The 18,073-nt window shown below is 38.8% G+C and overlaps 2 protein-coding genes across 4 annotated transcripts in view; one reads left to right on the forward strand and one right to left on the reverse strand.

The window, feature by feature from the left end:
• LOC143710407 (B-cell receptor CD22-like) overlaps positions 1 to 18,073 on the forward strand; it is a 60,205-nt gene that overhangs the window by 10,940 nt on the left and 31,192 nt on the right. For 2 of the 3 annotated variants that reach the window (XR_013194545.1, XM_077201355.1), the window contains exon 2: positions 7,346 to 7,414. Coding sequence is in view for 2 of the 3 variants with exons in the window: in XM_077201355.1 (XP_077057470.1) it covers positions 7,354 to 7,414 (61 nt within the window). In the remaining variant the exon portion in view is untranslated. Of the gene's footprint in view, positions 1 to 7,345; positions 7,415 to 18,073 lie in introns of those variants that run through there. The other variant, XM_077201354.1, reaches the window with a different exon arrangement.
• LOC143710447 (uncharacterized) lies at positions 16,223 to 18,072 on the reverse strand. Its single transcript, XM_077201410.1, has 3 exons — positions 17,876 to 18,072; positions 17,177 to 17,352; positions 16,223 to 17,039 (listed from the first exon to the last, which is right to left on the reverse strand). Exons 1-3 carry the CDS (start codon positions 18,051 to 18,053, stop codon positions 16,464 to 16,466), a joined length of 930 nt encoding a protein of 309 aa, XP_077057525.1. The 5' UTR covers positions 18,054 to 18,072; the 3' UTR covers positions 16,223 to 16,463.

The following is an 18,073-nucleotide window of genomic DNA, read 5'->3' on the forward strand; positions in this document are numbered from 1 at the left end:
TAAGAACACTTTTTTTTATTGCCAACATTGAAGACACCTGATGTTAACAAGCCGAATCACTGAAGGAGAAAACCGTAATTGGTATGTTACCATTATGGAGATTAATGTTTGCTTTAGTTGGGCTCTTGACTCTTAAATCATTGACTTTAAATTTTGTTTGGTTGTTGTACTTCAGTTATAACAGCCAGATGAACAAATAGAAAAGGTGATCTGATGGTGTTGGTTGTGTTTTAACATATCCATTATTTCACAATCATTTGACCTGAGTCATGGAACTCATATAGAGCCCAATTTAGGTTTACTTTATTAATTATAGTAGCACTGTCCTTGTACAGCATACTATTTGTAACCTTTACAATGTAATCCTAAGAATTTTTTAAAAGTATCTCAAATACAATTTTTTTTTTTAGTTTTTAGACACACAGACATCAAGAATCAGCCTGTGAATCTCAACAATGGTGACAATTATAAAGCATGTTGCAGTGCATTCTGCATGCCACCAATCAAAACTCATTCATGGCTCCCATCATGCATTGCTGCATGAATAAATAATGAGCTTGTGTTCAGAGTTGATCTATTTGTCACCATTGTTGAGATTTATACGCTAATTCTTGATGTCTGTGTGTGCCAACATAAAGTACCTTTAAAAATGTCTGATTATTGATTTGGTCTCATTGAAAACGCTAAAAATATGAAGCTGTACAAGGACAGGGCTCCTATAATTATTTACTTTTAAATATAAAGTAAACTTAACTGAGAAATAGGACTCTATATGAGCTCAGTGACTCAGGTCAAATGATTGTGAAATAATGATTATGTTAAAACACAACCAACACCATCAGATCACCTTTTCTATTTGTTCACCTGACTGTTATAACTGAAGTACAACAACCAAACAAAATCTAAAGTCAATGATTTAAGAGTCAAGAGCCCAACTTAAGCAAACACTAATCTCCATAATGGTAACATACCAATTACGGTTTTCTCCTTCAGTGATTCGGCTTGTTAACATCAGGTGTCTTCAATGTTCAATCTTCAAAAAAAAGTGTTCTTAAATCATCTTTGACGTCAGTCTGTTATTCCGATATTTTTGTTTAAGAAAATGTGTACATTTTACTCATTTTAAATGGTTAACTTTTAAGGAATTAATTTGGTTAATTATTACTCAATTCTAATTCGTTAAATTTAATTAATAATATTGCTTGTAATCTGTTGCCACAATTTTATTGATTAGATTTAGCGTATTCATTCGTATTCATTTTTACAGTGTACCATTCGTGGTAGAAGTGCATGCTTCCAACACCGGTTTGGGAGCTGTTCTTTCTCAACGTCAGGGGTCACCACCCAAACTATATCCCTGTGCGTTTTACTCCCGCAAACTAAATGCTGCTGAGAGGAATTACGATGTGGGAGATCGAGAACTTCTAGCCATGAAGGCCGCCTTCGAAGAGTGGGGGCATTGGTTAGAGGGTGCTAATCACTCCTTTACCGTTTTCACCGACCACAAGAACCTGGAATACCTACGCACCGCCAAGAGACTGAACCCTAGACAAGCTCGCTGGTCACTGTTCTTTACCCGATTCCACTTCACAGTCACCTATCGTCCAGGTTCCAAGAACACCAAGGCAGATGCTTTATCACGTCAATGTGACCACGAGCCCACAGCACAAGATTCCAAGAGAATTCTGGCCCCAGACCTCATTGTCGCTCCCATTCAGTGGGACGTTGAAATCGAGATTGAGCAAATCAACTCCCGATCAGAGATCCCGTCTGCCTGTCCACCCAACCGGGTTTATGTCCCCGATACGCTCCGGAACCAGGTCCTGGAGCACGTTCATGCTCTTCCCAGCTCTGGACATCCGGGAATAACTACCACCATTCAGCTGCTACAAAATCGCTACTGGTGGCCCTCTTTAACTTCAGACACCACCGACTTTGTCCGACACTGCCAAATCTGCAATACCCAGAAATCTTCACGCCAACTACCTGCCGGTCTGTTACATCCTCTTCCCATTCCACAACGCCCATGGTCACATATTGCCCTCGATTTCATCACCGATCTGCCTATCTCTGAGGGTAACACCACCATCCTTACCGTTGTGGACAGGTTCTCCAAGGCCTGCCGCCTGATACCCCTGGCTAAGCTCCCTACTGCCTTAAAAACGGCGGAGCACCTCTGCAACCTGGTCTTCCGATTTTACGGCCTACCCGAGGACATCGTCTCTGATAGAGGACCCCAATTCACGTCTCAAGTCTGGTTAGCCTTCTTCAAGTCCCTTCAGATCAACGTCAGTCTCACTTCAGGGTATCATCCTCAATCAAACGGGCAGGCAGAACGCATGAATCAAGAGGTCATACGATTCCTACGCTCCTACTGTCATCAACATCAGGAGGACTGGAGCCGCTATTTGGTATGGGCCGAGTATGCCCAGAACTCCCTTCAGAAACATTCTACCGGCATGACTCTGTTCCAGTGTATGCTGGGGTTTCAACCGCCCCTCTTTCCATGGTCAGGAGAGCCCACGAATGTCCCCGCCGTGAATGACTGGTTACAACGCAGTGAAGACACTTGGAATCAAGCCCATACTCATCTTCAACGAGCCGTTCGTCGCCAGAGAGTACAAGCCGATCGACGACGTCGTCCAGGTCCGGTGTACCACCCGGGCCAATGGGTCTGGTTATCCACCCGAGACTTACGCTTGCGGCTCCCCTGTAAAAAGCTCAGTCCCAGGTATGTGGGTCCATTCAAAATAACACGACAAATTACACCAGTCTCTTTCCGTCTGGCCCTACCTAACCATTACCGTATTGCTCCCACCTTCCATGTCTCACTGCTAAAACCTGCTGATGGCCCCAACGAGAGGGAGGAGGAGAGATCCCAGGAACAGAGCCCCCAACCCATTCTAGTGGAGGGCGAGGAGGCTTATCGAGTCCAGGAACTCCTAGATTCCAGGCGTCGGGGCAGCACCTTAAAGTACCTGGTCGATTGGGATGGATACGGACCAGAGGAGCGTTAATGGGTCAATGCCACAGACATTCTGGACCCCAGTCTAATCACTGACTTCCATCACGCCCATCCCAACAAACCTGCTCCCCGACCACGTGGGAGACCCCGACGTCGTCAGCCACCTCACGCCAGGAGTCGCTCGCAGGGAGGGGGCTCTGTCACAATGTCAGACTCTGTAACCTCACTCTCCAGCCATCAGAGGGCACCCTCGCCTGAATATTGACTCCCTCACCACACTACATTTCCCAATAGCCCCAGTTCTGATTCTAATCACCATGCCCAGCTGTATCTCATTTACTAGGCTTTTTAGCTGCACTGCAAGCAGCTCTCAGTGCGAAGTCTTGTTTTGCTACTGTGAACATTTCTGAGCGTTTATTTCTGTGACTGCCTGATTGTTTTGTTGACCCTGCCCGTTTTGGATATCTCCCTGTCTGCTACCTGCCTACGTTACCTCTGCTTTGTTCTTTGACCTTGACTGTTTGCTGCCTGCCCTGATCTTCTGCCTGGTATTGTACTGCGATTCAGCCCTGTCTTCATTGCTGTATCTGCTGGTTCTGACCTTTGCCTGTTTGACTATTCTGCTCAATAAATTAAGCTGCAAATGGATCTCTCTGATTCTGATAATTCGCAACACAAGCACCCACTCACATTTTCTTCATGAAATGTAGATTCTAGTTGTTACTATTGTTGTATTTTGCATGCAGAATGTTGAAGTCTGTGTGACTCAAGCATGATCAACTTCAAGATATTGTCACAAAAATAGAGGGTATATTTCAACCCAATTAAACGTTTCACAAGGGGTTTACAAAAGGACAAAGTGTTAGAAAAACAAATGTAAAAGATCATTAACTAATATGAAAAATGTACTATTTAATTATTTCGACATAAATAAAATCACCTATAGAAGCAACCTATGCATTACTTACCTTTCTTTGAAACAAAAAACAATTGGGATTTGCTGTTGCATTAATAAAAATGAAGTTCCAAGAGCTCAACCAAATTGAACACTGATCAATATAATGGCGAGTTCAAACTAAAACATTTGAGGAATTTTGTTCTTTTGTATAAATTATAACATTAAGTATTGTATACTGAAAAGTTGAATATATTCTAAAATTGAATTTTATATTGCTTGTGCTTGTGTTGTGAACTTTTGCAGTGTGTTTCTGGATTTGCTTGTGTTGTGAACTTTTGCAGTGTGTTTCTGGATTTGCTTGTGTTGTGAACTTTTGCAGTGTGTTTCTGGATTTGCTTGTGTTGTGAACTTTTACAGTGTGTTTCTGGATTTGTTTATGTTGTGAACTTTTGCACCACGTTTCTGGATTTGCTTGTGTTGTGAACTTTTGCAGCGCATTTCTGGATTTGCTTGTGTTGTGAGTTTATGGAGCACACATGTGTTGTGAAACTGATGAAGATGTTTTCTTAATTTGCAGGTGTTTTTCTATTTGCATGTGTTTTCTTCAGTTGCAGCGTGTCGAGCTCTGCCATCGTACAGATCCCCCCTATGGCTGGGAGAACATATTAAATCTTCCCTTCATATATATATATATTATATATTATGTTATATGTATATGTGTGTGTGTGTGTGTGTGTGTGTGTGTGTGTGTGTGTGTGTGTGTATGTATGTATGTATATATATATATATATATATATATATATATATATATACACATACATATATACATACACATATATATATATATATATATATATATATACATACATACATACATACATACATTAGGGGTGTCCCCGACAAACTTTAACATTTTAAAGCCACAATGTACAGAACATCAAACAAAGATATAGAAGAAAATGTATAACATATTTTGGATCAATACAACTGAGAAATAACATAACTACAGAAAGGCCACACTGCAGACATGATTTGCATTTCACATGTTGGCAAATCAAATTAAATTGGCTAAATTGCCTGAGCGAGCACACTGTAATTACAGTGCAACATCAATGCACAGAAAAATAATTAAAAAATAATTTACAGAATTAACTTTCTAATAAATAAAATTAAAAAATGAAATAAGACAGAATCAAGTCACAAGGTGAAAGAACAAATGTGAGCAAAATGCAAGTGCAGGGGAACATATTGTCAAAACTCAAGCCACAAACAGTTAAACTAGATAGAGTGATCAATAAATTAAACTAAAATAAATAAATAATTAAATAACAAAAGTATAGCCAGAATTGTCAACTTTGTCATTTTAACTGCAGAGACATAAAAGCTAAACAGGAGCGGCAGTCTTTTTAGCTAAAATTCACAGCATCCAAAAATCAAATCAGAACCAGTTGAAATGTTTTGAAATCACTTCTACCGTACCTGATCGGGGGAAAAATCCAGTCTTTCATTCTGTCTGTGTCCGTTTGAGTCTTTTCAAATTGTTTGCGGAAAAAAGGACATTCTAAAACATTTAAAGTGGCTAAAGAAAGTCATATTAATATATCAATTTCTGTACAGACCTTATTAATAAAGCATACTATACATACAGACAAGCAGATGAGCCCAGAATATGAACGCAATGCATTTAATTACACACTAAGTGCTTTCCTCGCATAGAAAAACGTTTTTATAAACAACAATTAAAGGGATAGTTCACTCAAAAGATGAAAATTAGCCCATGATTTACTCACCCTCAACCCATCCTTGGTGTATATGACATTCTTCTTACAGATGAATACAATCGATGTTGTATTAAACAATGTCCTGGCTCTTCCAAGCTTTATAATGGAAATGACTTGCTGTTTCTGTTTTGAAGTCCATCAAACTTCATCTATCCATCAAAAAAGTGTCCCAAACAGCTCCGTGGGGTTAATAAAGGCCTTCTGACGTGAAGTGATGCGTTGGTGTAAGAAAAATGTCCATATTTAAAACTTTATCAACTAAAATAAAACGCTTCCGGCAGACGGCCAAACTGTTGGAAACTTTTTCTTCAGAGACCAGGAGACGTTGGGATATCTTTCAAGCAGAAGTTACTCTTTATTGAGGACTTTGCTGTTGCAACGCTGTAGTAAACTGTTTCACAGCTGATATCATCACCATCATAACCTAAAATGCTAAATTAAATTTACTCTACCTTAATTTTTCATGTGATGTTATGTACTCCTACATCATACGTCAAACATCAAGTGTTACTCTTTTGGCGTAAGTCGACTTGCGTACGGCTGTCTGCCATAAGCTTGTTATTTTAGTTGATAAAGTTTAAATATGGATATTTTTCTTACAAGAACAGATTGTTTCGCTTCAGAATGCCTTTATTAACCCTTCTGAGTCGTTTGAGACACTTTTATGATGGATAGATGCACTTTGATGGACTTGCCCATTCACTCCAAATTTAAAGCTTGGAAGAGCCAGGACATTTTTTAATACAAATCCAACTTGTTTTTGTCTAAAAGAAGAATGTGATACACCTATGATGACTTCAGGGTGAGTAAATCATGGGCTAATTTTCATTGTTGGGTGAACTATCCCATTAAACTTAACGTGGCTTTCTATGAAAGGAAAGCATCGCGTTCATATTCTGGTTTCATCTGCTTATCTTTAACGCATTGCGTTCATATTATTCGGTCATCTGCTTTTCTGTACATATTAGTGTGGTCATATTATTAGTATAGTCTTTACTGAGTTTGGTCTTTTAACATCAATGTCTTAATACATTAAGCAACGTTAAGTGTTTTTCGCGTTTTAGAAAGTCCTGAGGAAAACCAACTTTTAAAGTTGGTCAGCAAAAGTGCGATCATTGTTTTCCTGATAAATCTAGCCTTGGAGAATATCCTTTCTGATGGTGTGCATCCACACTTTAGATTTTCTTATCCCGGACATTGTTAAAGATTGAAATCCCTGCCGCCAAGACGCTCCTCTGTCGGTCACGAATCGTGGAAATTGAAACTTAAATCTGTCACAGGGGTGGTTGGATTTATTCGCGAACGTTAAAAATATTTATTAAGCTTCTTTCTTTTCACATTTTTATTTACAGCATTATCATAGGCTGTATATTAAATTATTGACAGAAAATCGGTATCTATGTGAAAATCAGACATTGAGCACCCCCATATAGACAAAATGATATGATCTGCGATTCGACTGTGAGATTCGATTGTGAGATTGGTAGTTGAATTCGGGGTCACCCCTAATATACAATATATATACGTGTGTGTGTGCTTTTCATTGTTTTCTTAATGTTAAAAGTGGAAACCTGGATCAGAATATAATAATAAAAACATATGTTATGACCCCTTTAAGTATGTTAAGATTTGATATAGAAATAGATGTTTACATCGTATTCAATGTAGGTGCAATAACTAATTGTATATTTGTTGTTGTAGGTCTTGCTATGGTGACGTCAGTCAGAATGGCTGCTCCTCTTCCTCTTATATTTCTGCTCATGATTCAATGTGAGTGACTGATGTTAAAGCTATTAGTTATAACTAGTATCATTTTCAAATGATTTCATTATTTGTAAAGCATCCATCAAGTCAAATTTCTTTTCTGCTATTATTCATCATCTATCCAGTCATCTTTTTACTTTGCTCATTAGAATTAGTTGTCAATTGTTGACATCAATTGACCCTTCGCAGGGAGTTTGATTGACAGGCGATCTGACCAATCATAATCCGACATCCGCTGAATCTGCCATTTTTGTCCGACAAAGCAGTCAGGAGAGTTAGTAGGAGGATTTGAACTTGAAAAACGGAGTGTACTGATAACTTTCCGCGGTTAAAACAACATTCCTTCTGATGTTCATACATGTTTATTTGATGCTATAAATGAACTAGAAGGAAGAGATGATCGGTTCACGAGCAGCTTTAACTGAGGCTCTACAGCAATCTGTCAGACACATTAAAGAGCCACAAAACTGTTTTTATTGTTTAAATTTATTTAACAAATAACCAAATTTTAAAGTCAAGACTTTGTTTCATATCAAAAGTAACCTGGTCTGTCCTGTCTGTCAGTGCGTTGTCAGTGTCCTCTCTTCTTCTGTCTATTTTTCACTGAGTGAGAACATGGTGTGTGGTGTGAGAGCGGCGTGGCTTGTCGGACATAGCAACAGTAACTAGAGGGGGCGAGTCTTTGTGAATGGTCAATTGTAGAACCTAATTATATCACTATGGGTTACGATTGAACTGTAGATCTACACTGACCCCTATTGGAACATTTCTGTTCTGTTCACTTCTTTAAAGGTGCAATAGCTGATTCTCTACAGACATTTTTTGTGATGATACTGCTTGTAACTCTTGTCATATCCTGAAAACCTGGGCCAAAATGCCCGGGCCGATTTTTAGTCCCCGTCCAGCCCTGACAGACAGACATCGGTCACAGAGCACTGTAAACAAACAGCAGTTACCGCCACTTACAGTTTCTCCAAAGCAACAAGCTAATGCTTCTTTCACACCATAACTACCATAATTAAGAGATTAATTAGTAATTAAGGCAACCCATGACGTTCTAACTGGAGCTGTTCACGTCCTCAGACTCAGAATTAAGTGTTTCCTTGTCTGCAGCTGTCAGGTAACTTACAAGTAGACATGTGCCGGTATTCAGTAATGCAATAAATCGCGGTAATGAATATGTACAATATTGTCATCGCGGGCACTTCAAAATACCGTGAAAAATAATAGATCCGAATTTAGATTTTTAGAACGTGCATTAGCTTATTTTCCATCAACCGCTTAAAAAAACACTGCGTATATGCAGCGCAAAACACGTGCTCACTCTGATGTAAACAACCCCCACATGTATAAGCACTGTGTGCATGCGGAGCAGTGCGCACTCTAGTCTAATGTAAACAGTCCTCACATGGAGAAGAAGCATGGCGGAAGGAGGAACGCTGCCGGCGATTTATCCCCCTTCTAAAAGTCAGGGCTGCCAAAACTCAGCAATCGACACTTTTCACACGCTCTCACGCCACACATCAATTTTTTCACGCAGAGAAAAATCGCGGAGCAAAGAGGACACGGAGACCGACAGACTAGACAGAGCTGGTTACTTTTGATATGAAAAAAAATTCTCAGCTCTCAGGTTCTGTCCATTTTATTACGAAATTCAGACAATACTGTTTTGGCGCTTGTAAATGTGATGTGACAGATCGCTGTAGCGCCATCATTTCAAGTAAACCGATCATCTGTTACTTTTCATTTAAAGATACAGTACAACTTACCGAAATGTATATGCCTCATACATAACACAATCAGTGTTTTTCAACCATGGAAAGAGGTCAAAACTGCAGGAGAACAATATTGCCATAGAACGTTACATGTATCTCAGGAAAGCCATTTAATGACCAGCACGTTAGTTGAAAGGGAAAAAAAAGCTATGGAGAGGAGTATTTTGCACAAATTAGAGTATTGCACAATTTTTTTTATTTTGAATAAAACATATTTATTATATTTTTACTTGTGTCATTACATAATTGTTATTATAATGAAAACCACATTATATTTAATTAGTTATTTTTAACCTTTAATAATACCAGCTGATAGGGCTTTCTGTTTGTGTACAGCATTATATTGTTATGTCTTTTCATGTTATGTCTTGTTCCTGTTCTTTCTCTTTACTCTGTCTCCCTCTGCTGGTCGTTATAGGTTACTTTCTCTTTCTCTGCTCTCCCAGCTGTTCCTCATCTCCTCTAACTACCTCGTTCACCCTCTTCCCACCTGTTCCCTTTCTCCTCTGATTAGGTCTCTATTTCCCTCTCTGTTCTTGCTTCTTTCTTTGTCAGATTCTCATTTGAGTTTCTCATGCTAGAAGCAGACTACTGTCTCGTTAGTTTCTACCTTGTCCTGTCCTGTTGGCATCTGCCTGGCAAGTGCAATCTGTTCTCAGCTAATCTTCATATTATTTACTCTGTCCTGTTCATCTGATGCTACGAGAGATCAGGTAATCACCGTCTCTCTTCGACCCGCGTCTTCTCAGAGAGACCTGCAGCCTCTCGCCGCTACCCAGCTATCTCCACTGCTGCCTAAAGCTCTTTTGTAGTTATCTGAAAGACTTTTGTGTTTATTTGTTTATTTTTCCTTTACCACTCAAGAAGAAGATCTGTGTGCTTCTCTGTAGCTACCTTGTTTTGACATTAAAAGTCTCTGTTTCTGTTAAATAGCTTTTGGGTCCTCACTTACCCGCATAACATATATGAGATATTTTTCTTGAGTTCTGAGGTTTTTTTTTACATCCCCCCAATCCCTCCGTTTTTCTTGTGCAATTAAAATATTGTGACAATACTGTATACCGTGATAAAAACTCAATCAATTAATCGCAACATGAAAATTTGATTCCAGCACTTGCCTACTTACAAGCTCTCCAAGTTGTTTACGTTCATTATCATGTAATGTTATGTGCTTTGAGACATTACATAGTTTAACGCTGTCTCTTGTGATGCTTTGCTGAGAACGGGTTTGAACGTGGCGATTTGAAATGCTAGCAGGCTAACTACAGCCTTTCCCAGATCACCTACTGCACCCAGTGGCGTAACTTTGCTTTGAAAAGTTGTGGGGACACCGCACAACTCGGTTTGCTATTTGTTTATTTAATAACCAAATTTACTTGGGGACTGAGTTCAGAGTTGGAAATACACTTAATTTACACTTTGATGTAGGCCTACACACATGCATGTATCACATTCACAAATTATGTCTATAAGCATCCGAATAAGCAAAACGTAACATTCACAACACATCTAGGTTAGCCTAATAAATATAAAATACGCAAGATCAGTGAACTTGGGGACTGTTCGTTTTTTTATTTAAGGGGCTACCGGAGGAGTTTTGAGATCTGTAGTCAAAAAAGACTTGACCCTCCCTTCGCCTGTTCGCCAGTAGGCTAATATATTTTTCTATGACCCTCCAAAATGATTGTGAAAAAAGGCGACCCTCCCTGATAATTTATTGATTACGTTTGTGCTTGGCAAAGATGTTCAGATAGCCATTGTTTTTTGTATTTTTTACAACCATGGCAAACGACTAAACTCCTGCTTTCTCATCTTAGTAGGGCTGTAACGATAGACCAAACCTACAATTCGGTTTGTATCAAGATTTTTGATTTTAGATTTGAAAAAAACAAAACAAAAAAATAACATTTTTTCGGTGCTGAAGCAGTGGTGACGCCTGACGCGTTCATGTAACATGGCGCTGCCAATAAAATATCTAAAAGCTGCCACAAAGAACCAGCAAAAGTAATGATTGTGAATATGTCAAATATAGCAAGGAGACATTTTAATTGTTTATTAATAAACAAGTGTTTTCTGTGTCAGTGTGTCGGCTGCAAAGATGAAGTTGACGATGCTGACTCGCGATCTTCACAGTATGAACGTGCCAGAGAGAAATGCACATTTCATGGATTAAATAAGCAGAGAGCAGTCTGTTTTCTTTTGTTTTGAATTGTTCTGTTTACAAGTAGGCCTAGACATTTCAAGCTTTCTATATATTTCTCAGAGTTTATATTATGCTGAGTTTCGGTTCATTTCTGAGACGAGAGTCCAGTTCACGCGCCGGCGACTCCGTGATATTTTATTTAACCTTTATTTAACCAGGAGAGTCTCATTGAGATTAAGAACCTCTTTTGCAAGGGTGACCTGGCCAAGACAGGCAGCAGTACAAACACATTGGTACAGACAAATAACGCAGAAGCGCTAACATTTCATATAATCATTTAAAATAATGTTTACAGTCTAAGAGCATTTAGCCTACATAATAAGGCATCTGCCTCTAAATATTTCATTTGGGATTTAAAAGCATTTAGCGAGATTAACTCAATGAGTTTCAAGTCCTTTTGCAAAGTAGAAAGGTGCAGAATACAGAAATGCCTTCTTTCCCGTACGGGCCTTGATGATCTATTTTCTACTATAGGCCTATTTACTTCTTATTTATTAAATCCAGGCAATTGGTTGATGAAACATTGATTAAAATTAAGATACAATTAATAAAAAACGAAATTAACTTTAAAGAAAGGCTTTGTGCTTTCTGTTTGAGGTCTCTGTGAAAGTTTTAAAGTCGCTTTCAGAGCGGTCATGTCCGTGACGGAGAACTGTCACGTCAGTAACATTTTTTTTCCTCATAAATGCGAACTTGAAAAATAAAATAAAAATAATATTTTATGTTCTATGGAGGCCGACCATTCTTCATCCGGTTAGTATTAGGCTACTTTTGTTTTGCGTAGTGTAATTCATAGAATTACTAAAAAATATTTTTTGTGTCATGTCTCGTGTATTTCCCTCATATTAAATATAAAACACATGTGTAGACTGATATTTTTCTAATGTCTGGACTCCTTTATTAAGGGAATATGGATATATAAACAGACGTTTCAGTATTAAACGCATTTTCTGAGAATTTATATTTCAAGTTTTGACTGCAAATTGCACGTCCATAACGCTGGAATTGCCCAATTTTAAAGAATTTATCCTCAACTGGTTTTTTTTTTTTTTTTTTTGGTGTAGGTCTACGTATTTTATTATGTTAACTTCAAATAATACTAATAGTAATTTATAAATAGCTCTAGGTCTTACACATCACACTCCACTGTTATGGTGGCAATTTCAGTAGATTTACTCACTAACATTGTTGTGGAAACACAATTAGAAACTAAAATATGGTAGTATCGTGCTACAGCGCACATTCTATCAGCTGCAGTTCTGGCGCCTCAGTCCCAATACTGTAAAACTCGACGTACATTCTAGGGCTGCAGGATTAATCGCACGATATTGTTATGCGCATCTCGTCAGTAAAGCCGATTCCTTGATTAGTAGTAAATCACCTTCACCTGCTTTCAGATGGAGCGGCATTTACTACAAACAGCCGTAGTTCACTGACAAGCTGAGCCATATCGCGTTCAAATCGAGGCCATATCGCCAACGATATTTAATGCGATATGGCTCAGCTTGTCAGTTAACTACGGCTCTTTGTACACAGCAAAAACTCAGTGTTAAATTAACACACCTGGGAGTGTATATGAGTTCACACTCAAGAGTGTTAAAGTTAATGAGATAATTAAGTGATGATTAATTGAGTGATGATTGAGCATTATTGTTGACACCTGATGTTAACAAGCAGAATCACTGAAGGAGAAAACCGGAATTTCAGGTCACCATTATGCCTGGTTCAGATTACACGATTTTTTTGTCTGTTACGATAGTCACTGTGTCAGATTACGCGATTTTGACTCCTAAAATCTTGTCGTGTCGTGGACAAGAAACATGTCAGACTACACGTTGCTTCCTGACCAGTCATCGCGTGCCGTCTTTAACGATGCGCGTGACGTCATCGAGAAGGCGAAACTGCTAGTAGCGAGTGACTTCCGGAAACGAACGTAAACAAACAATGGATGAAGCGGTGAGTGTTGTATTGGCTGTCCTGTGTTCAGAAAAACATAAAAAAAGAAAGAAAACCCGACAATGGACACGTTCCTGGATTGCTCGAAGAGGACAGTATGGGCTGTCAATCCTCCAAAGAGAACTTGAGGTAAAATATTGTTTTCTTAAATATTTTTACTTTAGCCAGTAGTACAAGTAATAATATTGCTTGCTTGCCACAACGATAACATATTACAAAAACAGACTGTTAAAAATTGTAATTGTTCACCAATGTAATTAAATACTTCTAATGTTCAGAAGTAAACATTTTTCGTTATGCAGTCACATGGGGTAATTTAGCCTTTAACATAAAATATCAGTTCAATGGTTTAATGCCTTTGATTGATTCATAACACCATCATCTATAGGCTTAATCTTAATTATAAAAATTGCAATACCATTATACGCAAAAATATTATTATTGAGAGTGAAAAAACCCCTCCTTCCCTTAATGTCTTTAAAGTCACCAACTGTACACAAATAAATATTTAAAGACATTAAGGGAAGGAGTTTTTTTTCACTCTCAATAATAATATTTTGTGTTGTAAATTATACTAGTATACAAAATGTAAACTATGCTATCGACCAACTCTAATCTATTAAATTATTACAAACACTAACATTATCGTAAAGCTGCTTTGAAATTATATGTATTGTGAAAAGCACATACATTTTAATTGGGTGTGATTATTTTTCGCCTTTGTAAACCAAACAACCACACCATGTTTTTTTCCCCCTATTTACACTGTAGGACAGTGACAGGAAGGGTTTTCGTGATCTGCTTAGGATGGATGTGGAGGATTTCAGCTACTTGCTTGGCAAAGTCACACCATGTATCCAAAGAAGGGACACAAAACTGAGAAGAGCAATCAGTGCAAGAATGAGGCTGTCACTTACGCTACGATTCCTTGCTACCGGTAAAAAGTCCATTTAAAAAAAATCATATTGTTGGTTTCACAGACAAAATGTATGCTAGTCCCAGACTAAATTGCAAGTTTGAGCTGTTTAAACTGAAAGCAATAGCCTATGCACTTAAAATATGTCAGTGACATTGTTTTGTCTCAAGATGCACACCAGTAATGTTTTTAAGGCAAGTTTATAAAAGCTACTCAGATGCCCTAATTAATTTAATGCCTAATCTTTGCTTAATTAGCCATTTCTGTAAAACCAGGCCATGGTGTATTATGCACCTTATACACTTGCTCCTTTCCACAGGAGAGACGTTTAGATCTCTGAGCTTCCAGTACCGGATCGGCCGTAGTACCATCAGTGAGATAGTAATGGAGACTTGTCAAGCCTTGTATGGAGTCTTAAAGGATGATCATTTAAAGGTAAGTCATTTGATGTAAATAAAAGACAGATGTACATTTCACAACAGTGGGTGGACACACAAAGAGAAGCCTTTACTGGAGAAGTCCCAAAACCACGTGTTTTATCCAGAGAGTCAAAACCAGAGTAGATCATGGATAATTTTCTAAATTATAATCAGTGGACTTTAGAAAAAATACTTAAAAAAAAAAAGTACATTAGAACCTCTGTAAAAAATGAGAGAACATTACATGCATTAATTATATATGGTGTTTCTTTTTTCAGACTCCTACAACGGAGGCAGAGTGGAGAGAGGTGGCAATGGGATTTGAAAACAAATGGCAATTTCCTAATTGCTTAGGAGCCATAGATGGAAAGCACATCTACATCCAGCCACCTGCAAACTCTGGAAGTACTTACCACAACTACAAGTCCAGATTTTCTGTTGTACTCATGGCAGTAGTCGACGCAGATTACAGATTTATTTATGCAAATGTTGGCGTGCAAGGAAGAGTGTCAGATGGAGGAATATTTGGCCAGTCAGACCTCCGAGCTGCCATGGACAGAGATCTGCTGAATGTCCCACCCCCAGAGCCACTACCAGGGAGTAACATATCTTTGCCCTATGCATTTGTTGGTGATGAAGCTTTCCCTCTCCGAATCGACCTGATGAAGCCATACCCCTTCCGAAATCTGGACCATGGGCAGCGAATATTCAACTACAGGCTATCAAGGGCAAGGCGTACAGTTGAAAACGCATTTGGAATTTTGGCCAATAGACTCCGTGTTTTTCTTTCCAACATTGCACTGGAGCCTGAGAAAGTGACAACAGTTACACTAGCTGCACTCTGTGTGCACAACTTCCTGAGGAAGAAGGCGTCAGATGTGTACCTGCCTTCAGCCTTTGCAGATGTAGAAGATGACGATCACAACATGGTTCCTGGAGCTTGGAGAAGGGATGGAGAACTCCCCTCTGTGGCAGCAAGCAGTGCACGGAATGCCACAACCGCCGCCAAAAATCAGAGAGACAATTTAAAGGCATATTTTCTTTCACCTGCTGGATCTGTTTCCTGGCAGGAAAATATGATTTAAACACCAACTGGTTAAATCTTTTCATATTGACCATTTTTGCAAGACGTATAGAACACTCGCTCAGAAAGACGTCCTGTTTTTGTTTTTTTTACACTATACAAATTAGTACAATATACAACCAACAGAAAGGTTGAAAACTTTAGTAAAATGTTAAGGGATAGTTCACCCAAAGAATTTATTCTGTCATTAATTACTCACCCTCATGTCGTTCCAAAGCTGTAAAACCTTCATTCAGCTTCGGAACACAAATTAAGATACTTTTAAATATCTTAATTTGTGTTCCGAAGATGAACGAAGGGTTTGGAACGACATGAGGGTGAGTAAATACTGACAGAATAATTTTTTTTGGTGAATTAACCCTTTAAAGACTTAATTATATATGTGTAATTAAAAAAATTGTAGAATGTGTGATGGTTAAAGAAGGTAATATGATTTGTGTTTTAAAAATGCACAAGATACATTTTCTTTAGTAAAATCTTTTATTGAAATCAAATAACACTTTTCTTGACTCATTTCATAAGTCGTAAGTTTTGAACAAAGTGTAAATGACTCGCAAACATTAACCCTTTTAAAATGTACAAATATTGCAAAACAGCTTAAACATAAACCGCATTCAAAGTGCCAACAACAAACAGCATTTAAGACACAATGTGACTGCAGTCTAGCACCACCACACACAAAAAAGGGATCAATCCTTGAACTTACACCCCATTTATTTCCTGGTCATATGCCACTTCTACTGCCCTGAGGTAGCTCACTGGAGGTGTTACAGAGGGTACATGAATGGATGTATTCTGGTAGGGTTGATTCAAATTTGTGTGTCCCTGCCAAGGTGTTTGGGGGCCAGGATGTAATGCTAATCTGGCCTCATTTTCATGTGCATCGTATAACATCATAAGGATGTTACGACGGAGTCTCATCTTGGTCAGTGGGTCTTTAATTAGCTTAATCTCAGTAACTACCTGTTTGCCAAATGTTTGATCAACATCCGTACCGGCATTTACCAGTGTTTCAGATACATTTTTTAAAATGGTTACTTTCTCGATTTCAAGTTCATCTAATGATTTGTCTCGTAACTTTTGTTTGGGTTTGTAATATGCTCTTTCAGGAACCTGACGATGCTGGTGGGATGATGAGGCTTCAAGTGAGGTTTGTGGAGTTGATGGTCCAGATGTGTGGTGGGAGGTGGAGGTGGAGGTGGATGACTCGAACACATCCTCCTCTGTCTCCTGATCTTCTCCACCCTCATCTGTGATGCTGTGTTCCAAGTCATCCAACTAAGATAAAACAAGCTGTATGAAATATCAGGCATAACAAGTAATGGCACAATACATGTTTGGAAGCATACTATAGAAAGCTCACAAATGTATTTAAAAGTTGGAAAGTACTGTAACAACCTTTACCCCAAACTTACATTCAGTGTAGACTGAGACACGCGTTGTACAACAAAAGGCTGTAGAAACTGCAGGTTTTTTAAAATCCACTTCTGTCTGGAAGTTAATTCTTTGTCGCCGCTGCCACTCGGTTTTGAACGGAGTACTTTCCCATACTGTGTTCGGAGGGAAGCAGCTTTTGTTTGGACCTCACCGGCTGTAAGTAAGAAATCAGATTACAAATGTAAAATCTAGTCTCTGTAATTGTCAATCGCACTCGCACACACACACACGCTCACGCACTAACTCATACACATACATACATCACACACACACATACATCACACACACAAACTCACTCACTCTCGTTCATTCACACATACATGGCCTACATACGTGCGCACACACACACACACACAGACTCGCTCACGCACTCACTCACTCATACACACGCACGCACTCACTCACTCACTCATACACATACATAATCACACACATACATAATCACACACACTAAACTCACTCACTCTCGTTCATTTACACATACATGGCATATGCGCGCGCACACACACAGAGAGACTCGCTCACGCACTCACTCACTCATACACATACACACACACACGCACGCACTCACTCATACACATAACAACGTTACATACATAATCACACAACAATTTGCTCTATAGCGAAGGAAAATTTAATGAATGATTAGCTAGCTAAATGCTAATTTCAGTACTCACTGGGTTGCTGAAGTGTTTCCGCTATCGTTCGCCAGCATTTTTCTTTTTGAATTCTGTCATGGTACTCCCTCGATGACACATCATATAGGCAGGAGTACTGTTGCCACAGCTCCACGAACCTTTCCTCCATTTCATAACTCCACCTAGTAGCACCATCATCTCTCTTTCGTTTCGCCATTTTTGAAAGTTGTGTACGGA

Source organism: Siphateles boraxobius, unplaced genomic scaffold, assembly GCF_051911475.1.
Source record: "Siphateles boraxobius isolate OS27281-9 unplaced genomic scaffold, OSU_SipBor_1 47, whole genome shotgun sequence".
Classification (NCBI taxonomy): Eukaryota; Metazoa; Chordata; class Actinopteri; order Cypriniformes; family Leuciscidae; genus Siphateles; species Siphateles boraxobius.